A 23,326-nucleotide genomic window follows, 5' to 3' on the forward strand; every position below is an offset into this window, starting at 1 on the left:
AAGGTTCAGGAGTCTGAAGAGGCAGTTAGAGACACAGTCGTCTAAACATCTGCAGATAGAAATGAAATTCATTCTTGAGTGCTTGTTTCCAGACTTAAACCCGCTGCTGAGAACCGAGACTGCTCTTTGCGTAGTCATAATCTGTGTGTGTTTCTATGTGTAGTTGTACATGTACCAGCTGTTCAGGAGCCTGGCCTACATTCATTCATTTGGGATCTGTCATCGGGACATCAAGCCCCAGAATCTGCTGCTGGATCCAGAGACCGCCGTGCTGAAGCTCTGCGACTTTGGCAGGTGAGCCGCAGTAACCATGTTTTATTTAGTTTTGACAGCAGGTGTCTGGTTTGTGTTGGCATTTAAAGAAATACATTGACATTTCAGGGGAGATGCGTTTATTCACTACAGCTAGCAGGCGGTTAACTTAGCTTAGGACAAAGACTCAGAGTTTCTGCTGGTTGCCTGTAGGGGTGCAACAAATAATTGATGTCGTCGACAAAAATCGATGATATTGTGCATGTTTTTCACACTGACTTGGAAAGCTCTGTCATATATGAGCTGAATTAAACACATCGTGTTTTTTGGCGCTGATGATGGAAGTAGCATATGAGTGAGCAATCTCACATGTGGAGGTATCAGAGTTGGTGTATCTGAGGGTCGTGTTTGTGTCCATGTATTAAAACTAATAAAACAAACAACATGCAGGATGGAAGAGAGATGCCGACCTGGTTTGGACACGGGAGCTGTGTTGTTATTTTATTAGTTTTAATAACTAGAATAATAACTTTTTGTACAGATAAAACAAACCAGATACAGTGTGTTAATTAGTGAGCTTTGGATTTCTTTTCTTAATTACCCACTGGCTTCGTATTCAGCGTACAGACACGAGAGGGGTATCACCTAACTCTGAGCAAGAAGGCAAATATGTGTAACTATTCCTTTCAGAGAGCTTGTTCCTTAGACATAGACGCTCACACATTTAGACTCAAGAGTCATTTTTATTAGGCCAAATTGCAGAATAGAGTACGGTGATTGTGATGATAATGACTGTGTGCTTTGATTTTGTGTGCAGTGCTAAGCAGCTGGTCCGCGGAGAGCCTAATGTGTCCTACATCTGCTCTCGCTACTACCGAGCCCCCGAGCTCATCTTTGGCGCCACTGACTACACTTCGAGCATAGGTAGGCCGACTCCAGCTGTCACAGTCAGCATTTACCCCGAAAGCCACGTAATAAGCCTAACCTCAGCACGTGACTCATTTAATTTAATAATATGTTACCGATTTATTTGATTGTGAAATATAAACAGAGGGAGGGAGAATATTATCAGATGTTCTGTGCTACTTGATGCTCATACAGACATACATTTGTAGCAGAGGACCAGTGGAGTGTGGTCATCCCTGTCAGTCTTTTGCTTGACTTCTTTTTCCTTATTAGATGTGTGGTCAGCCGGCTGCGTGCTGGCAGAGCTGTTGCTAGGACAACCAATCTTCCCCGGTGACAGCGGCGTGGACCAGTTGGTTGAAATTATCAAGGTAATGACTTGGATGACCCACAGGGCGTAAAAGCCGCCGTATACGATACTAAGGGCTCCGTTTCTTTTTCCACAAGTGAGTAGGAATTTAAGTTTACGAGTCTAACGTCTGCATCCCATCTGTCCTGCTCCTTCCAGGTTCTCGGCACCCCGACCAGAGAGCAGATCCGCGAGATGAACCCCAACTACACTGAGTTCAAGTTTCCCCAGATCAAGGCACACCCTTGGACTAAGGTGAGTCAACAGGTACAAGAGCCCTTTTACTTTTCTAAGATCCACCACAACAGCATCTAATGTGTCCATGCTTGTGTTTCTACCATACCTGCATGTCACTCCACAGCCGTCCGACTTCATCACACCCCCCCAACATGAGCTGCATGAGGCCTCAGTATCTCCGTACCTGGTCTGAGCTTCTTAGACCATATTAAGAACCAACAGACTCAGCCTCACACATTTGTCACAAAACTCATCTTGTTAGTTGTTTAATTTTTTCTGTTGCATGTGGAGCGTCCTAAGCTTGCTGTTAAATAGTCGTGTGATATGGCTGCTTTGTATTCCTGTCAAATGGTGTTTTTTTTTTTTTTTTGTCTTCTCCTTTTGGAATAGCATCGAGAACACAACAGAACCAGCTGTCACTTTTACATAGTTAATATTGTGCGAAGACACATTTCCACAAAATACTTTAAAAATCTTCTCAGATCCCATCGTTAAAAATGAAAATGTCCATCAAGCTAAAAGTACGTTTCTCAGGTCTTGACAATTGGTCACACAAGACTTTAACCCCTCAGCAGTAGCGTGCCATATTAATTGTTTTTTACATTTCAGAGTGAGTTTAAACACAGTGAAGGGTAAAGACAGTACATTACTTTACATTCATTTGGCAGATGCGTCTGTTTGGCTATTAAACATGTTTTTAGTGTTGGCTCAATATGCTGAACCTGTGTCATGTCAGTGATAGCACAGTGTCCTGAACCACAAGGGCCAGACTGACCAAAGAGTCCGTCCTGCTCAGTCACTTCTTACTTTGCACTGCTTTGGCCTGTCAGTCTGACATTTTTATTTTATTTTTGATTGTATTTACCCTTTAAACAGGATGCCCTGACTAAAGTACATATACGACAATAAAAGATGAGAAAAATGAGAAAGCTACAGTATACATCAGCAGTTATGCAGATTAAACAGGACATCAGCATCATTTCAAAGAAATTAAGTGCGTTCACAGGTCAGCCTGTGTTTGATCAACTGTCACATTAATTCTCCCCTTCATGCTCTTATCTTGGAGCGTTTTAAGTCCTATTGAGGATAAAACAGGTGGGATGGTGTTAAAGGGACATTTCTCTCTTCCCGGCCTCCCCTCAGCAGGCCCACCCACAGCTCCTGCATTGGATAATGGAGTCATCCAATCAGCAGGCAGCAGCAGGACCTCCTGTTGGTCTCTCAGGCGCCCTGCTGTGGTCACTTCTGCAACTGCAGCCAGTCAATACTCAGCTGTAGCAATCAAAGACATTCATTCATTGATTTACATACAAACTGTTACATTTAACTGAGGACTGTAGGTTTTTATAAAATACACTGAAGATAGCAGGTTAATTTTTTATGTGTGTGTGTGTGTGTGTGTGTGTATTAATATTGGAATGTCTTCTTTTGTTTGACAGCACTCGAACAGACTTCACGTGATCACTGTTGATCTCTGTATCTAATCGGTGTACAGGTGTTCCGGCCGCGCACGCCTCCGGAGGCCATCGCCCTGTGCTCTCGCCTGCTGGAGTACACGCCCACGGCTCGCCTCACCCCTCTAGAGGCCTGTGCGCACTCCTTCTTTGATGAGCTGCGTGACCCCAATGTCAAACTGCCCAACGGGAGAGAGAAGCCCTCCCTCTTCAATTTCACCACCCAGGGTAAGCACACACGAAGAGTCACATGTAGATATTCATTTCAGGCGACACTCTGAAACACTTGAATTGTAACCTGCCTCACTCATCCTCAACCAGATAGTAACTCCAAAAGAATTTGTGTCATATTTAGATGTTTTGACAAAAAAATGCAAATGCATTTCTTGCAGAAACTTTAAATGTTTCTAATTCTTTGACTATCTGCTGATTATTTTGGTCTAAAAATGTGAGAAAATGCTGGAAAATGTCCATCACAGAGTCCAAAGGGAGAGTCTCCAAATGAATCCTCAAAACCCAAAGATATTTTGTTCATTAGAGGCCATCACATTATCAATAGTATTTACACATAAGTGGATCTTTAAAAATGTCTCTCCTCCATTTAGCATTATTACTTCTTCACTTTAGAAAATATTCCTGCCTCTTATTGTTACATATCCCCTCTGGGACGTTTCCATTGGTGGCTGACATGTGATCTCTGTCCATCACCATCCATCCTGGAGTTGCAGGAAGCTTTAGAAAACACGCCCTGGTAACTTGTTCTTTGTCTTTCAGAGTTATCTAGTAATCCCTCTTTGGCCTCAATACTCATCCCTGCTCACGCCCGCAGTCAGGCCGCCGCCTCAACCCCAACCAACGCCTCTGCCACCACAGGTCAGAGCCACACTTGCTAACTTAAAAAACTGCCAGTACGGCTTGCAGCTGCTGGTCAAACTTTTTGTAAGTAATTGTAACTAAGTGTGAATGATCGTCTCCTCTTCCTGTCCGTAGATGGCAGCAGCACAGAGCGAGGTCCCAGCACCACCACCGCCTCTGCCTCGGCCTCCAACTCCACCTCCTGAGCCCATAGACGACCCGCCCCGCCCCGGTCTCAGCCCCAGCCCACGGCCTCTCCATTGCCCCGGCCAGGGGTGAGCTCCGCTCAGCTCTGCTCTGCCCTGCTCTCCTCCCTGACGGCAGCGGAGCGATGCTGACGCAGTCCGGGTTCAACAGCTAGCCAACAGCCCCATGCCACGACCACAATCCAAGCATCCCTAATCTGCCTCTTTTCTCCCTGACTGGCCCCTCATCCAGCTGTTTGAACTCTACTCCATCCTCCGCCAAAGACATCTCTCCGTGCCCTTTCAACGGGGAGGCAAAGTGCAGGGCAAGAGGTGTTGTTGACTGTACTATTGATAGAAGTACACTGTACATGTATACACAATGCTAGCCTGCTAATGTTTGTAAGAGGACAATCTGTAGAAAAAGTCCTAAGCTGTTCCCCTTCCTATCTGTCCTCCCCCACATTGTTCCATTTTTCTGCAACCTCAGCCTCTGACCTCTGACCCCTGTGTCCCCTGGCCGATCCCCCCTTTGGTTCCTCCTGTAGTGCATGGCCTGAGTATGGTTAGGATCACCTGGGGGTCACCCCGCCCCCTCTCACTTCTCACCTCCACTTCCGCAGACAAGGCATGAGGCTCACGCACGGGTATACACACACACACACACACACACACACACACACACACACACTCATATACACACGCACACATCCTCACACACATGGATGCATGATGATCCTGATGTATGTGGGGAGAAGCAGTCCACGCGTGGGGTTGGTGTTTGGACAGGTTGTTTTTTTTCTTTCTTTGCCTGGGGTTGTTTTTAAATGGTTAGCAAGCTGTTTTACTCAACCTTTTTAAGTTTTGTTTTGTACCCCTGGGCAGATGTTTTTGGATTGCCATGTGCAATGGATGTGACATGTATCTGCTCTTGTGTGCTTGTATAATATATACATACAATACAAAACAAACATGCATACATACACAGTTTATATATTACTTTTCCTTATGTATAAAAAGTATATATAGATATATGTATATTAACTACAATGGTTCAGAAATCATTTATGGTGAGCTCATATCTGGCAGAGCAGTGGCAATATTTGCTGCTGCCTAAAGACAATAGATTTAGATAAGGTGGTGTTTTTTTTGTTGTTTTTTTTATCGTTTGTTTGTTTTTTCCCCGCTGGAGTGTGGTTAGATTCCAGCAGTCACTTCCCCGTTCTCCTGTGTTGTCTGTATTGAGGCTGTAGATGGATTTAGGGCATCGCTCTATTCCCCGTCTTTGTACCGACTCTGTCTGTAACAGCGTCTCTGTGACAGTGCAGCGTCTAGACAAACTTCTTCCCCCGTCTAGCTCTTCCTCCTCCTCCTCCTCCTCCTCCTCCTGTCCGTCTCTGCGAAGAACTCAAGATGTCTCTGAACACTTTCCCTCTCCTCGACCCCTTGAGAGGTCGCGGTGGCGGTCTCTGGCTCACCGCCGACCGTCTCATGTGTTGTGACCACTGACTGAAGTGTTAGCCTAGCGTCCCTTCCCCCCCCCTCCCTCCCCCTCCACCTGCCGCACATAGAGCGACTCGGTACAGTCTGTCGAAGCGTCTTATTTACAGAGAATACTCACTACATTTAAAAAAGAAAAAGAAAAAAAAAATGAAATGAAGAGAAAAAAAGCAGAATTTGTATATACAGTATAAATGCTCCTCACCAAAATTCTGACTTGTATGACTCGTATGTTGTTTTTTATGTTGTTATGTTGATTTATTTTTTTTTCCATGTTGTGTTCAAGGTATGTATATATGCAGACCCATGTACTGTTTATGAGCAAAAACAAAGATGACGGAGGGTAGGGAAAGAAATGAAAATGATTTTAAAAAAACAAAAAAAAAAAACAGAATCAGGGCAAAGCTGATGTTGTTTATGGATATAGTAGATGATGACGATGATGATGATCAGCTTTATCCAGCCATATGTTCAATCTTACCTGTACAGTACAGTAGATGACAGCTGTATTATTGTAACAAGAACTAGTCATGTATAGTGTAACTATAGTTTGGAGTGCCTTTGCTTTCATACACCTTCGCCTTGTTTCCCTTGCCCTCACCCTGCCCCTGCCATCACCCATCCCCTCCCTCCCCCCCCCCCCTGATATTGTGACTCTCCCTTTGGTGCTGTTGAATGTCCTGCTACCCTGCCCCACACTCACTCACACACACACACACACACACATTCACACTTCTTCAACTTGATTCTCAATCCCCTCCACTCGCACCTCTTTCCCTTTTTCATCGCACAGATAACTGTAAGATACAGACATTGTTAATTGTAAGGTTATTTTCCTTAACTGAAGATACGGTAGACAAGTGTTAATCTTAGATGTTTTATCTTGGACACACATGCACGCACAAACATGTACACCACAGTCCTGGCACAGACTCCGGGGCATGAAGTGGGTAAAGGGGGGGGTTGTTGTGGATGGCAGCAGGGGTTAAAAAGGCCTCATATACTGTATATATACACAATACAGTACAGTTTCTGTATTACTCACAGTGTTGGTTCTGTTACCAAAGCCAAACTAAGATGTAGTTGTGATGAGCCATCCTCAGAGGCAGCCATGTATCCTGTCTCTCTTCTTCTCTCTCTGGATATTTTGTTGTTTCTCTGTCCTCTTTGCTTGTCCTCCTCCCTGTCTGCATATTCGGGGGAATTCAGTAGCACCTAAGGGGTCGAGTCATGTAGCCTTTCGTCTTGTCTCCTGCTTGCTGTAATTTTGCATTCATGAACGTCTTGCTACCACCTGACAGTTTGACCACCTCACCCTACCCCTGACTCCAGTTCAATAAACACAACACAAAAGTTACCAAAAAAGATGACAAGCAAGTATATACGCTAGTAGGTTATATTATACTAGTGTATATACTAGCTCAGTATGCTGACTGGGGTTTAAGAAAAGAAAAATCATAGAAAATACTACAAAAACATCCTGTATAACAGTACTACTACTTGAATGCCTCTGTTTGTGACTGAAATTTTTATTTCATGTGTTTTGTTTTGTTTGTTTTTTTTGTTTTTTTGTTCTTTTTTGTTTTGTTCTGTGAAGGTATGCTAAATGTGCACCTCTGTAAATATTCCCTCTGCGTGCTCTGAGGAATAGTTCCCTGGTACTGTAATTTGCATTAAATAAAGAGTAGGATAGCCTGGAAATGATCAAACTCTTTGTCTGCCCCGTCTTCTTTTAGTGACAGTGCTGTTGCCTCTTCAGATAGCCCAAAAAAACAACAAAAAACGAATGGACGTTAGAGTCGGTATATATGAAGCCGCTCAGAGTTAAAGTTTGGTATTAAGGCCATCGATATTTTAAGGATGATATCATTTTGTGTGAAGCTGCCAAATGGGTGGCTGTGGCTCAGAGGTAAAGCGGGTCGTCCACCTATTGGGAGATCAGTGATTAGATCCCAAGTCTCTGAACCTCAAACTGCTCCAGAGACATGTCAGTGCATGTGAATGATTAGTTTCCTCATGATGGCAGCGTTGGCAACCTCCCATCAGGGTATGAATAACAGATGAAAGTGAACGTAGTGTAAAAGGGCTTTGAGTGGTTGATACTGCCAGTGTGTGTGAGGGGGGGGGATAGAAAGGCCCAAACACAAAGTACAGCTGAGGCTGATGGGAATGCCTTTAGTTTCAGAGGCATTTGGTCATTAACCAAAGTACAGAAGTCAGCGCATCACCAAACGCATTATAGGCTATTTTCACTGAAAACCACAAGGTTCAACATCACGGCGGCGTTGGAGGAAAAGTCGGGGGAACACCACGGTCAGTAGGCTCCATCCTCTGAGCGCCATAAATGTCTGTACAAAATTTCACAGCAATCCATCCAATAGTTGTCGAGATATTTCAGTCTGGACTAAATTAGTGATTAGTCAATATATTGAAACTTAAGAAATGTTGGATATAATAAAAGATGGGTTAATCATGACGGGTGGTCTGACATCTCAGTTACACTCCTGTTATCCCATGTTTTTAGTCTGACCACAGTGGGGCAGTATTTACCCTGTTATGACCCTAGAGGCACCATCACTTAAGCTTTAATCAGAAAAACACCTTTAGCCAGTTTTATTCACAATAAGAAAAGAGCATTTTTGTTTTATGTGATGGCATCAAAACATAAAACTTAACACAAGCTGAGGTAATAAAACACAAAAAGATTGTCTTTGCAGCTACAGCTCCTTCCATCGTCTGAGAGAAAACACATGCCTCATGGTCTCATTAAAAAAAAAACATTCATTCATAGACGCACAATATGTTCTTACTGTAAGCAAGCAAATAACAAATCCACGGTAATCCAGCGGTACTAAAAACGTAATGCTGCCTTACTCACAGTGTCTTTGACTTGCGGGTAGTGTGCAGAGAACAGATGATATCTAGGACTTCACTGACGCCGACTGTCAGCTTAACAATCATCTTCATCTGTTCAGGATTTTGTGAAGTCTACGCTTAAGACTTACATGACAGAAATGCAGTCTTTAGTATTTTGACACATTTGTCCACCGCCAAAAACACAAAATTACTTTGAATCACTGAGTGCAATCAGCTGGTTTTCACTTTGGGGTCTCTGTTATTAAATAGCAGAGGTGGACCCAGAGGGCTTGAGCTGTCCATGTGTGGCGGATGTCAGTATTACAAGTCATTACAGGGGTTCTTACTGACCACCTCAATCATGAGAGGAGAGATGTCGTCTGGCTGGATGTCCTGAAGGTGGAGAATCTGTTTGCTGTACTCCTCGGTCATCGTCCTCAGTTCTGTGAGACAGGCCATCACTTTGGGGTACAGCAAGCTGGAGGCAGAGAGAAAACAAAGGAGATTTAACCTGTGAAAGATCTCAGACTGAATGGGTGGCACTTGGTGTGCAGTGACACTCACTGTTTTTCTGGTCCTGTTCTCTTGCAGTCAATCCAGGTTTTTAGTGTGACCGCCAGGTTTTCATGAAGCTTGTCAATCACACTGTGCCGCTGAACATCTGGACGATCTGACAGATGAAATAAGAACAAATCTCAACTAATTTCAAGCAACTTGAGCCTGAGACGGTCTGAAAATATACTTTTATGTTAGTCAGTGCTCACTGTCTCTACAGTTAGGGTTCATAAATGACTGATTAGCAAGGACTGGGATGAGCTGATGAAGACGTGCTGCTACCTGGAGAAAACAGGGACATGGCTTGCATGAGAACATACTCTTCCTCCTGCAGGCCCAGTTTGCGCAGCGTGTGGTGAAATTTGAACAGAGGCTCCAGCAGCAGCGGCTGGAAACCCGCTACAAGACACAGGTGAACAGACGTTAATGTCATGACAGAGACGGCAGGACTAGGAAAACAATAAATTATGAAGGAGAACCAAATACATTCTTTTTTTTATTGCACAAATTCTTCTTCCTTGTCAAAATATGGTACCTTCACCACCCATAATGCAACGCGACCACTGACAGTTTGGTCTGAGATTTGGGTAATGTAGCCTCAAACCGTTGGCCTCAAGAAAAGCAGGAGGCAATTTATCGGCCCAGCAAGGCTTTTATTGTGAAATATCTTCAGGAAATGAATGAATAAATAAAGGATGGACAATGTAGGCAAAATCATTATCAGGACTGTTATCACAGCATTTAGATCTTTCCTTTACAAAAGTATTCGTGTCACAGGATAAAAATGTAAATCTGTAGACAGGTACACATGAAATTATGTTAGAGTTGAACAAAAAACATCATAAAAAACATCATTGCTAATGTAGCATGAAGAATATGGTTATGTCCAGTTTCATATTCCATGTACTCCATCCAAAGTGTCCTAATATGAATTTTAAACAGACCCCAGCCCAGCAATCAGAGTAATATTCTATGTGGGCCTGAATTATTTCCTAACCCTACTGTGAATATCCCATAAACATTTTGAGAGACAGCACAGTACATGAAGACAGTAGCTGTGTTAAAGACCGTCTTGAGTACAAAGCTGGAAGAATGAATCTCGATCTTGAGAAAAGGAGTACCAGTTTGACAACATTCCTCCAGGAGTCATGTTACACGTTTGAGAGCACGAGACAAGCGAGGCGACAGAAGTACACTCATTTTATTACACGCCTGACAGCTCACAAATAACAAATATAATATCTATAAGCATGTCCAGAGCGAGGTATTTGGATTCAGATTAGCACTTTGCAACCTCATATGTAACTTAGAGGTGCAAGGCTAACGGAAAACTACACGAGTGAGATGAGAAACTAACACCCCTTAACACTGACTCCCTCATCAGGTCAGGAAACCTTTTTTTTTTGGCAAATATCATGCTGGAAAATGTACCACTGAAGCAGTATATTTAAAAGTAAATCAAAGGTACTTGACATGTCTGAGGCTGCTTTTGTTTTGATTACCTTCAACCAGTGTCAACCAGGATTCCTCACATACAGTACATACCTCTGCACTCTTTAATCAGCATCAGATCATAGTTGTAGCTTTCTAACACTTACCTATCCTGTCTCCATTTGTACAGTCCCATCAAGTGCTTTTCTATTTTCAATCCATGCTAATCCATCCTAATCTTACTGTTACGGTTCAGTCTCAGTGTCGTTTCCAGCAGCAGGAGACTTCTGGCTACTTTTACACCTTTGTACTTTTGTACACTACCTGGCCAGCACCAATCTGCAGGCCCGCGGTCCTTAAGACTAAGCGGAATAGACAATGAATGAATGAATAATGAACTTTATGAGGTGATGATATCTCAGTGTTGTGTTTATAGCTTGTTGTGCTGCCCACATGTGACTAAAAAAGTGTTTTAACGCAGGTTTCAATATGACTTGTCTGTCATGCACATAAAAGATAAACTTCCCTCAAAGGTTAGGAAATATTTAAAAGATTCCAACAGTATGTTATGAAGAGCTAAACTGAATCGGTGCAAATTTTCAAAGGTTTATTTATGGTGTTTATTTGTACTAATTCACACTGCACAATAGAAACAGCCTCACCTACCCCCTTTGAAAATGTAAAAGCACGCTTTGGCTTTTGTTCGTGTCAGTGGTCTCACCTCGTACAGCGTCGTCTATGCAGTATTTAATATGGCCGCATTCCCAGATGCCTTTTTCTGCGTTGAACACCATGTTGAAGCGGATCTGCATAACTTCGAATGTAGCTCCCCTCAACAGAGCAATTTGGTCCCTGATGGTTAAAGACCTGTGAGAGATCAGTGTGACACACACTTAATTGTGAACCAATTCTTTCAAACAGATATTCAGTCATTAAAAAAACATGCCCATTGAAACATATTTTACATGCATTGAGGCATTTACCTGAAGCCCTGAAGACTTTTGGAGAAACTAATGATGCCCTGGATCATGTATGTTGTGAGGTCAGTCACGTGTGGAAGAGCAGTGAAAACACCACCTTTTATGGCCTCTTCACCCTCTTGGGTCTCTTCCCTTCCACCACAGAGACTAGATGAGGAGGAGGGGGGGGAGCAGGCGCACGAGGGCTCACTGGTAGACTTGCTGTTCTCACTCACAGGAAAGATGTTTCTGTCCATGGGCTGAAAAAAGAAAACATCAGTCAGACAACTTAAACCACTGACGATGACAACACCTGCTTGCGGTCATTCACACACTCTAAAGCCACTGAAGCGGTAAAATGCTGAGTCAAAAGTGCCGCGGTGGCCACAGAGCAGCTCCTGAACGGTCTCCTCTTGTTGGGATGAAAACTGCATCGGTGCGTCGCGCATCTTCTTCTCCTTGATCCGGATCCTCCTCTCTAACACCTCCCTCTCAGACATGACCACTAACAAGTTCACAAAAAAAATAAAGCAAACATAGATATAACATAAAATATCAGTTCCACATAAACATACACTATTATGTTTATGTAATAAAAACAAACAGCATCAAATTCCAAATCAAGGGTTTATCTTAAAATAACTTGCTGTCTTTGTATGCTACTCACTTTCTTTGCGCATGCCTATGGCCTGGCATTTATGGAAGCGGCAGGCTTGACACGACCGTCTGTTGCTTTTGTTTACGTTGCATTTATTCAGGAACACACAGCGGAACTGCGTTGACCTCTTTATGGCCCGTCTGCATTTAATTAGAAACTCACTTAGCTTTCAAAAGTCAGTTGGAAGTTTGAAATCACATGAATGGAAGCACACATCATATTGTAGTATTACTGTGTGCAAGAAAAGATTCAGGTGACTGAGATGTATGGAATGAAAGATATTCATCACACTGGCACCATCTTTTGTTTCAGATGTGTAAAACCGCACAATCTACATTCAATCAATGAGTCAATGGGAAATCCGGTGGCAACACTTATAATTGAATATTAAATATTTTGGCAGGTTCATTTATAGCTCAAAATCACACACAAATACATTTCTCATTTCTGTGTTTTGCTGTTTGTCAGATTGCCACAATTGTCTCAAATGAAAACTATTATTCTCAAAGCATTGGCAAAATTTTTCTTATCTTCTGACATCAATATGCAACAATCTGGGTTTATGACTTAGATGTACAGAGTATGTACGGTTATGTTCCTCTGACCTGCTGATGAGCTGGCTAAGACTTTTACACCACTTTTCTATTTTCAGACATGCTGCTCTAAAAGTGTTGCACAAATCGATGGCTACAAATTGTTTCAAACGGCTGGCACAAGATATTCAGTTATCTGTGATACGTGACAAAAAAAAAAAAGCATCGTAGCCACATATTTGGAAAGCTGGAAGCAGCAAATGTTTGGTATTCTTGATTTGAGCAATAATCAATTGCTGTTGATTCTGTCAATCAATTATTGGACCAATAGACATTATTGTTACTATTAGAGGTCAAATTACAGAATAAACGTCTCTTTAAAATGAACAACAGAAAGACAATTTGCCTTTCCTTACTGAAGCATTGATTAAGAAAGATTTCAATTTGGCTGCATGTTTACATTTCTTTATTTAAATCAATTTTAACATACAGTTTTTCAAGCTTACAACTTTTGATTGTTTTTAGCTTTGTGCTTATCAGTGTTTTTCAGTGTTAATCTGGATGTCAAGCTGCTGCATAATAAAGTTACACTAAACTGTGTTGATGAATTTATTTACTTTTCAGACATGAATCAGTGTTTGGAGTGAAACATGTGTTGTGCTACTTGTTTCAGAAAATGTACTTAATCAGCTGAGAAAACTAGAAATCTGCCTTATTGATGGGCACGAGTGAGTTTGTTCGTTTAAAGCCCACAAGCGCATATTTAAGAAGAATGGGAAGGTTGTTATAGACGTTCAAGTCAATAATATAACAGGCTGGAGGTAGAAGTACAGACTAGAGGAGGAGTGAGGAAGGCTGAGTCAAACAACCTCACCTGAAGAAGCCCTTGCAGCCTTCGCACGTTAAAGCGTTGAAGTGGTAACCTTTGGCCAGATCTCCACACACGCCGCAGGCTTTCGGCTCATCGTCCTCGGACAAATTCCCTTCCTCGTCCTCATCCTCCTCATTTTGCCTTGTGAGTGCTTCTCGGATGGTCTGCGCTCCAGTGGCCCTCTCACTCATCCTCACCTACGGGGTGACTCTGTAAGATAATCAGTGTGAAACTGCATTAGTAATTTCATATATATTCATTTCAAGTGCCACATTGTTTTTGTACGAAGTGTCAGGGTGTGTGAGGTTTCATTGTTGACAACCACAAGTACAAACAGCACTGTGAGATCAAGCTCATCAGTCCCTGCAAAACGCTTATCACAAAAATGTAAATACGACTTATGATCTGTAGTGAACTTATCTTAAACATGCTTTTTCAACTGTCTATTAAATGACATGACTGTACTGTAACTAAACACATCAGAGCTGGTGTTCATGTTAAAGTTCTTGTTAAATCTATACAATTCTGCACGTCAGGGGTTGATAATGGCTCCACACACCGTCTACAGCTCTAAATCAGCTCGAACCTTGCCAGGCCAATGCAGAGCTAGAGGCAACCAGCTGGGACCAGTTTACTTCATGACCTTTATGAAATTAGAAATAAGAATAACGTTAATGCCCATCTCCATAAAACCACACTCAGTTTCAAATATATGCTGATCAGGACTCATCATTCACAGCAATTTATGCATTTTAGAGTAGCTGGTAACATTCATAAACTAAATAACGCCAAGTACAACAGCTCAGGCGTGACATTTATTTCACTAGAACCATGAAAAATAGAGGACCCAAAAATAATCCAGCTTTTTGCCAGAGGTCTCACATTGTTATACAGATATTCATTAAAAAAAAAAATAGAGGAGGCACATCTAATGTCAAGAGGTCCAAAGTAGTAATCACTTCCCATACTGATTGGAGTCCCTTGCCTCACATATGGAAGCTATTGAAAATAAATTATTAATCTGATAATCATTGATATAATGAGGTGTAAAGAAATGTGTCATATGTGCAGTAATACCTTGTGGTCCTGATTTTTAGCCACATTTTTAATTGTAATTTTCACTAATATTGTCTCGCCAGCATGAAGATATTTTAAAAAAAGCTACTGTTTTTGTGCCAGTGAACCTCCAGCGGTTCAACGGAGGTCCTGGAGGAGAGCTGACCGTCCTCCTGCTGCCCTCATCGGGGGAACAGAGGGAGAAGAGGCCGCTGGGTCCACAGTGAATGACAGTCGTACATTTACGCAATTAAAATTGTGATAGTCACTCAGAGAAAACATGTCGATTCTCAAGTAGAAGCTCGTAAAAACCAATTTTTGGCCGACGCACCTCTACCGTCACGCCTTTGATTTGACAGGCGACATGAACTGTGAGACCCAGCAAACAGAAATGTCTTAATAATCTGAAAACATGTGAGAGACTCTGTCAACCTCAAACTAAGCTGAAAACACCTCCTCTTCCTTCCTCTACCTGTTTAAATGTCGACTTTCATCAATCAGAGGGAGATTGAGATGATTTCATTCACTGACTTGGTGCCTCCAGGTGTCCAAACAGCTGTTTGTGGTCGTCACGGTTTCGCCTCAGGTCCTGGAGGATTTCAGGTTCCTCAGTCAGCCGGTGAAGACGAAGCTCTTCCTCCTGCTGGGCCGGTCTGGTGTTCATCTCCCGCCCATGTCAGACGACCGGGTGCCTCTTGATGGTCGTCAAAGACACCGTGTCTGTTTAAGGAGACACATGTGAAGATTATTATGTGTGTTGTGTTTTTTTTTTGTCGCGCTAACTCCTCATTTCGTGCCTCTGCTAGTTTTCCAGGTGGCTTCCTATAATAGTTTGTACTGTGTGCTGTAGTCTCGTGTCTGTGTGCTTCCGTTGTTGCAGGAATATTAACTGTGGCCAACAATAGTTTACAAAACACCAGCAGCAGTTTCTATTTTGTTGCGCGTCCATTCATGCGGTACCGGTGCCGGGAGTGGCCAAAAAGGAGTGTTTGCTGAAGACTCAACTAAGGCATACCTGAGTATTTAATATTGCACATAATTTGATGTAATATGTCTGCTTGAAAATGTGATAAATGTGTGAGTGACACAAAAAACAAAATGACAAAAAAATAAATGCAAAATAAGTATTCACCTCCACTGTAAAGATGTGGAAATGTTCCTTTTTTATTTTAACCATGATTAAAACGTTTCCATCATCAGTTTGTTGAGAAACCCAAAGGATTTCTGATCATATTGTCCCTTTATAATATGAAACAAAAACAAATAAAAAAAAAACACAAACTAAAGAAACTAAAAGAGAAATTCACCTCTTAAGTTAAAATGTATTGCAACACAGAATATTGACTCATCATCAAACACAGACACTTTTTTTTCCCAGTTTTGTTGCTGCCCACTAACAGTAATGGCAGAAGTTCATTACTATTATAGGAATGTAGGAGTGATTCAGCCATACATGTTTTTATCCAGAAACTGATTCAGAGGAAGAAGAAGAGCAAAGAAGTACAAGGGGATGTATCACAACGGTGATGTGTTTGCACATTAAAATGATAGACATCTTGAAGTTGAGGCCTCTGAATTCCCCAGACAGAAATGGAGCTTATCATTAACCTGATAATTAGGCCATAATGAATCTATAAACCCACAATGACGATTATGAAGCATATACTTTAATAACATGAATGAATAACAATTTAGACATCAGACTGCATCCCAGCACACTATTTATATTTTCAGTCCACTCTTTACTCAGTTTGACTGACTGTCTCCTTTCCCTCCTCCTGCTCCACTTGGTTGATCATCTCCTCGAGGACTCGGTTGGAGGCTTTTTCTCCGGGAGATGTCGACTGTGAGGCAGCCTGAACACTAGGAAGGACCCCAGAACGCTCTGCGGTCCCCTCAATGATTCTCCGAGCTGCCTCCAAGTGTCTGTGCTGTCTCTGGTGCACTGAGAGAGATCACAGGGTTAGAACAGTGAGCAAAACACCTGCAACTGCAACACTACAATTTAGGTATTGAATGCTATGATAATAATGAGTGAATAAAGAAGAAAATCAAACCTTTTTGTCTGACACTGAACCTCTTGACCTCTGGGATCAGGAAACTGTACACCAGCTCTGACACAATCTCCTCCGACTGAAGATTGTCCCGGCTACTCACAGACACATACAAATGATTTGGTTTGTTATTCTTGGATTTGTAAATACAAAGCATCAGCAGACATGCTGAGTTATCAATACCTTTCCTCCATGGCATAAGCGATGTCATTGACCTCCTTTGCCCTCCTGTGGATCTCCTCTCTGGCCTGCTGGTCAGCTGTCTGCTCCAACGTCTCTAAGATTATGTCCTCCAAGTACAAATCCACAGTTTCCTGGTGCACCTGCACCACCTGTGACACAGTGTTAAGGACACACACACACACACACACACACACACACATGCTAAGCATTAAAACATGTGCACCACATATGCACACATATACATTATTCTTGTAACTATCTTCTTTGCACACCTATCCTTTAGTTAAAAAAACTACACACCTGTCTGAAGATCTCATCTTCTTCTTTGCGTCTGCGCTCCTCCACCTGTCTCCTCCCGCTCTCCTCAGCCTCTCGTAGGCGACGGTCTCTCTCAGCCAATAGTGTGAAGGCATGGATCCTGCGCTCCTCCTGAAGATGAATCAGCTCCTTGGACAAAGTGTCGAACACGTGTTCAAGCTCTGTTCCAACCACTCTGGCCTGAGGCGCCTCCTCTTGAGAGGTCTGAGCGTGGAGAGAGACGGAGTGATGAGATTGTTCGGAGTTTGTAAAATTTTGTAAGTGTGTGTGTGTTTCACCTTGTGTGTTTGTTTGTCTCTCTGCTTTTTCAGGGTCATCACAAGCTTTTTGTCAGCTTTCTGTAGCTCCTGCTCCTCCCTCTGCAGGGCGTGGACAGACTGCAGTTCTTTGATGAGCGCTAGATTGTTTTCCTTGCCCTTAAACATCTGTACCACAACACAGACAGACATTAATAGAGATGTCCTTACACCTTGAAACACATGCAAAAATGTCTGCATGCAGACATATTCAGACCCTGAACTGGACACTTCTTCCTCTCAGGAGTTTCTGCAAGTGGATGACTGCGATCTCTATCTCCTCATCTCCCTATAAGAGACATATTTATTTAAAATGTCTGCTCAAATACATGTCGGATAAATAAAGTCAGTAGCAATTACAGTCAGGGATATCAGCTGACCTCTGGCGGCTCCTCCACTCTCGGAGTGACAGGACGTGGAGCAGGCTTTTGCCTCTTGAGAAGAAACCGCAGCAACCTTTCTCTCTCCTCTTCCCTCAGGACCTGGTGAGCCATAATTGTTGAGCCACGTGTATTTGGAATTTATGGCGATGTGCTTAATGGACATAATTCTGTCTGCAGTACCTGGTATTTATTCACCAGTTGTTCCGCTCTGCTCAAAGGGGGTTTGATCACAGTCTTGGTGGTGCTGACTTTGGGTTTGGGTCTTTTCATCTGTGGCTTGAGGACTGAGGCTGAGAGTCCTGCCTCTAACTCTTGCAAGCCTACGATTGACAAAAAGCTAAAAGTTACCTAAGCAATAAAAGGACAGTGTTGTCTCTGAGGTGCAATCATGGAAATTACTTGGTACATTCAATTTGTCCAAAAGATTTCGATTCAGACCTTCATATGTGTCTAAGTAGTGGGTTTTTAACTCATTGTGGCAGGTGTTCCTGTTGTTGAATGTGTCACTGAGCGTCCGTGGGGCATATCTCTGAGAATCTGTATGGTCTTTGCCATGTCGCTCGAGCTTCCCCTCGACATTTCTCCTCTTTGCTTCCAGTTTTCTCAGTGCTACAACACAACAATTAAAAAGAACAGATAGATGAGAAGGAGTGAAACAAATCCTTGAATGATACATTTATGATCAGATGATTGTGTTAGAGCAGAGGCAGCGGTTGTCTTACACCTGAGGAAGTCATTGTGAATCTTATGTAGCTTGGTCTCCTTGTCTTTTTGGTGCTTAGAATATATCTGGTTCAGTCGCTTGCTTGTGACTTCTTTCTGGGCTTTATCTCTCTGCTTCAAAAGGTCTTTCAGCACAGCAAGACGAGCCTCTTGCAACCTGGTTGCAGAAATAAAGAGCATTGCAGAAGGGCTGGTTTTGCATGGCAAAGACAGTCGCAGCATCAAGGGAGAGGTTCATCAAGATTACTTAATGAGCAAAGAACAGGATATGTCCTCCATACTGTTCATGGTTAGACATATATTACTACTAATTACTATGTATTTGTGGCATTTTAAGTAGAGTAACCGCCTTTACAACTTTGTTCAACTCCACGTGTCAGCATATACTCACTTTGCTTAAACCTCCAATTTCTTGTCCACTTGGGGGCAGTGAAAACAAGCTATGAGCACCAGAACACTGACAATGAGTTCCCAGTAAACTAAACTGATGAGAATGATCCAAAGCAGGATCGGTGCAGCTGAGACAGTGAGATGAACTACTTTATAGCCAGTATGAGTATTATTTATTTTTAAACTTTGAGTGGTGGTATCAAAAAACTTTATGATTTGCTGCAGGTCATTTGTGATGGCAAAAAGCTTAAGATATGATACTAAAATGGCCAAGACCAACAGTGTATGCTAACAAGTGGCTTAAATCTGTACCAAACACTTCATTTTAGGAAAGTAGTGATTTGCCTCTGTATTTATGTCTTTTCCGTTTAGGGATACAAAGTTAAATAATAGTAACTCAGATGAAGCATCACTCACTTTTGGATTTCTCCTTCTCTGAAAGCCCACTCTTTGGCCTCCATCTCTTCCATCATACGTCTCCTTTTGTCCAGCTGACTTAGGTCATCCAAAGGAGGGAAGGTGGCCTCCCAAGCTCGTTTGGCACGTGCCCGTTCTATCATCTCCACTTCTGCTAGGCCTGCAGGCAGACCACGACCTGTGGGGAATTGTCATTGGAGAGGGTTTGGATTTATAGAGGTGAGGAGAGGCATTGATAAGACAAAAGATATAAGAAGTACATATAGACTATTCAGTTGAGAGCACCAGTAGGAAGACACGCGATGTATGGTTTTAACAAGGTAATTATACATCATCTGTAAGTGGTGAAGATCTGATCAGCAGATGATGTACCCCAAGTCAAAGCTGCGAGTTGCAGGAGCTCTGACGGAGTCGTCCCAGGTTCAACCACATACTCAGGGCTATATGGGTCTGTTTGTGTTTCACTTTCCCTGTAGTCTGTCTGGACTCCCACGGTGTAGTGGGTGTGCTGTCGCTCAGCATTCGTTCCACTAGTGGATGCAAAGTCTTCTCTGAGGAGACAAAAAGGGAGGATGCACTATCCACCAGAAAAAGATACAGCAAAAATTGCTGGGATTTTAAGAAACGCAAGGAACCTGTTGAACTTACTTCAGCAAACCAAATACCACATCTGGGGGAATCTGCTGTGCAAAGGGAATCAGAGGGCTAAAAAACAGAATGGAAAACCACACCAGAGACTGTGTCAATATTTAATGTAGAAACTGGGGGAGTACGGCAGTTATTGTTTTGTATCAGGCAGAGGTAGAGGTAACTGCTGCACAGTGAACTAAATGCACAATTCACACCACATTTTCAGCTTCATAGTGTAGGCTGGCTAATCAAACCGTTTAAAGTATTTCCAGTGATCAGCTCCGGTCACATGGCACGCCTCCATTTTCAGCCATGACTGAGCATTTGGAATAACCCTGTCAAGAGGGTAATCAAAAATCACAACCACAAACTAGTAAATATGTCAGGGGACGCAGTTTACACTGTAATGAGTAACAGAGTTAATCTTGAATCAATACATCTCAGTAATTTCTGCTGCTCATAATAATAGCGTCCGTTCATGTTACCCGGCCAGCTGCTGCAGTGCCTCTCTGCGCTGTTCCGTGTGGCCTCGCCAGCGTCGATCAACAGAGGCCGGTACTGGGTCCACAGGGTCCAGCTGAATAGAATAGCGTGGGTGGTGGGGCAGGTTACTGAACATAGACCCAAACTCAGGCACTTTCCTCTGATAAAGGCAGAGAGAGATACTGTCAGTAAATGCATTTCACTTTTAGTCCACGTCTTTGCTTTCTCACATGTAAGCAGAAACAAATGAGAAACAATATAGGCCACTGGCCATAGGGCACTTCAGGGAACAACTTGAGTCTGGCATGGGAGAAGTAAACAGAAGTTGAGTAAATTATGGTTTGCTTACGAATTATGCTCAGTGTTCAAAGTGTAGAAGAAAATATATTAATTTAGTTTAAGTTAAACAATAAAGTATTGCAGTACTAACTTACAATACTGCTATTATCTAATACAGGTATTTGTCAGCTTGAAAAAATGAGTCAGCACTATTCTGGATATAAAACTATGGGTAAAGTTTATAGATGCATTAACCTATGTACCATATGTATACAATTTAAGACAAAACTTTGCCATTTTTAACACATCTGTGTATAAATAATATTACAGTTTAACCCAACATAATATGACTGTTGCCTTTGACTCGGTACTTGTTCACTTATAGTAAAATTACTTTGGAAGCAACACAACCAATACTTTGACCAATCGGTCACATTACACACTTTAATCACTTTACTCCACACAATCCACAGTGTGAAACTGTATTTATTGACATTTTATTTACATATTTATGGCAATATCTCAATGTAATCAATCCACACCCATATATATATATGTATATATATATATGTGTGTGTGTGTGTGTGTGTGTGTGTGTGTATATGTATATTTGTATGTATGGACGGCTGTGTATATTGTATTTAAGTTTATAGTGTATTTGTGTCATATATGTCCTTTATAATTTTAAGTAAATTTCCTTGTACGTCTCTTGTGCTCTGACAAGGGAACTATCTTACTTTGCTTCATGGCAAACAATGACTCAACTTACCACTCGGTCCTTAGAGGTGTAGGCCTTGAGGCTGGACCTGGCATGGTCGACCTCCGATGACACGGTGTAAACTGGATCTGTGGCACATCAGTCCAGTTAGCAAGCTTTGTTAGCATACTGCCAGTGAGCTAGCAAGGTGTCAACTGGTAGTTAGCTTGCAACAGTTGGCGTTTATTGAAGTTTACTTACCATACAGGTAGTCATAAGCCCGCTCCCCTCTGACAAATTTACTTGCATCAGTGTTCTTTGGAACTGTGCGAGTGATAGATGCGCTCATTTTCTTATTTCTACAGAAAACCGTGTTTTTTCCTCCATGAATTTATCGGGATCAACGACTTCTGCTGCTATGTAGCCGTGTAACCGTGGAGACGGTAAACTGACTGTTCCAACCTGGAGGGGTTGTTTCGGTCGTCCTCTCCGTCCATGTTGGCAGTGACATGAACGTTTGCACTCAACGGGGGAACTGCGTTAGAAAATATGTTCTTTTATTGAAAAATAAGTCTGTGTGGGGAAAAACGCAAACCTATCTATTCTAAAAATCTATATATTAAAATATATTTTCTTCTGTTTCCAACTGCTGTGACAAGGCCTCTTCGCACAGGCTGACTTCTTCTCCATGGTAACGGTCGCTGAGGCTCATGGGTATCGTAGTATTTAAATCCGTTCTCCGTATCAAACTAAATAGATCTATCGATTAAGGCACAAAATATGCTTTGCTTTATCTGTATGAATTAGGCTCTGAAGCAAAAGCCGGGAACTGGTGGGAGTGCAGCTTTCACGTGTCACCCACACAACTGCACTTACATCCAGGAAATCTTCTCTGAAGACCAAGAAAAAGAACCAAATGTACAAATACAAAAGGACAAAAAACTCTCACTATAAGCTAATTTAGGTAGTATAGATATAAGGCACTTAATAGTGCAAGAGGTGCAAATGTAAGGTGAAAAAATGTAAGATGAATATATATACAAATACAAATGTAAGGTTCCTCCTCTTACCATTTAGAGATGATATACTTCATATTATGAAGTAATTGTACTATAGTTATATTCTAGAGTAATAAAAGAAAGGGTCAGGATATGACATGCTATATTTCTACATCTAGTGATCACTATTTTTGGGGATTCATTATATTTGAGTATAGTAACCCAAAATCTATCAACTAAATACAATTTTGGAATGTGTGGGTTTCACAGTTAGACCAGGGTAGAGAATAATGTGTTCCCTTGTTTATCTAGAAAGATGTCATACTAAATTGAAGTACTAATCAGGCGTCTGTTCAAATGATAAAAGAACATTTAATTTATTTTGACTAATTCACTAAAAGAGGGCTTAAAATCATTGATCCACTACGTACAAGATCACTGTATGTTTTCTGTCTCTTATTATAAGTTTCAGAAGGGAAAATCATTGTTTCACCTCATACATCTTTTTTTTTTCTTTACCCTTCAGAGCATATCTTTTGGGTAGCCAAAAAGGTTGATTTTGACATAAACAGGAAGTTGGTGTTATCAAAGGGAAACAGTTTATAGCACAGAGAGAATTTTTGTCCTCCTTGCAGTTCCTACCCTATAAACTTGAAACTTTTATTTTGGATTTGAGGAACACAGCTGACCAAAGCAACATTACTTCACAGCTGGAAGGTTTTGCAATTCTGTGTCAAAGCCAGTTCCTTTGTACCAAGTGTGCCAGCTCACAGTCAGCTGAACTTCTCCTGCCTATTATGTTAAATAAACACGGTCTA

General features: G+C 42.0%; 3 protein-coding genes across 4 annotated transcripts in view; 1 reads left to right on the top strand and 2 right to left on the bottom strand.

Annotated features, from left to right (window-relative positions):
- gsk3ba (glycogen synthase kinase 3 beta, genome duplicate a) overlaps window positions 1–6,132 on the top strand; it is a 30,102-nt gene extending 23,970 nt beyond the window's left edge. The window contains exons 5-11 of one of the 2 annotated variants that reach the window (XM_070837958.1): window positions 164–294; window positions 1,070–1,176; window positions 1,432–1,529; window positions 1,667–1,774; window positions 3,240–3,426; window positions 3,973–4,071; window positions 4,189–6,132. In XM_070837958.1, coding sequence (XP_070694059.1) covers window positions 164–294; window positions 1,070–1,176; window positions 1,432–1,529; window positions 1,667–1,774; window positions 3,240–3,426; window positions 3,973–4,071; window positions 4,189–4,259 — 801 coding nt within the window. In that variant the 3' untranslated portion in view covers window positions 4,260–6,132. The remainder of the gene's footprint in view (window positions 1–163; window positions 295–1,069; window positions 1,177–1,431; window positions 1,530–1,666; window positions 1,775–3,239; window positions 3,427–3,972; window positions 4,072–4,188) is intronic. The other variant, XM_070837959.1, reaches the window with a different exon arrangement.
- Window positions 6,133–8,345: 2,213 nt separating this feature from the next.
- On the bottom strand, window positions 8,346–15,267 carry nr1i2 (nuclear receptor subfamily 1, group I, member 2). Its single transcript, XM_070838135.1, has 9 exons — window positions 15,189–15,267; window positions 13,605–13,811; window positions 12,207–12,337; window positions 11,875–12,044; window positions 11,564–11,799; window positions 11,302–11,447; window positions 9,432–9,548; window positions 9,159–9,264; window positions 8,346–9,072 (listed from the first exon to the last, which is right to left on the bottom strand). Exons 2-9 carry the CDS (start codon window positions 13,790–13,792, stop codon window positions 8,916–8,918), a joined length of 1,251 nt encoding a protein of 416 aa, XP_070694236.1. The 5' UTR covers window positions 13,793–13,811; window positions 15,189–15,267; the 3' UTR covers window positions 8,346–8,915.
- A 633-nt stretch (window positions 15,268–15,900) lies between these two features.
- Window positions 15,901–21,859, bottom strand: cfap91 (cilia and flagella associated protein 91). The gene is made up of 17 exons (XM_070838403.1): window positions 21,772–21,859; window positions 21,583–21,659; window positions 20,537–20,694; window positions 20,306–20,386; window positions 20,070–20,126; window positions 19,794–19,972; window positions 19,422–19,599; window positions 18,614–18,771; window positions 18,330–18,500; window positions 18,072–18,211; window positions 17,889–17,990; window positions 17,726–17,797; window positions 17,491–17,637; window positions 17,195–17,416; window positions 16,895–17,043; window positions 16,715–16,806; window positions 15,901–16,602 (listed from the first exon to the last, which is right to left on the bottom strand). The coding sequence occupies exons 1-17, from the start codon at window positions 21,857–21,859 to the stop codon at window positions 16,400–16,402; spliced, it is 2,274 nt and encodes a 757-aa protein (XP_070694504.1). The 3' UTR covers window positions 15,901–16,399.
- Between the last annotated feature and the right edge of the window lie 1,467 nt (window positions 21,860–23,326).

The sequence above is a fragment of the Pempheris klunzingeri genome, chromosome 10, assembly GCF_042242105.1.
Source record: "Pempheris klunzingeri isolate RE-2024b chromosome 10, fPemKlu1.hap1, whole genome shotgun sequence".
Classification (NCBI taxonomy): Eukaryota; Metazoa; Chordata; class Actinopteri; order Acropomatiformes; family Pempheridae; genus Pempheris; species Pempheris klunzingeri.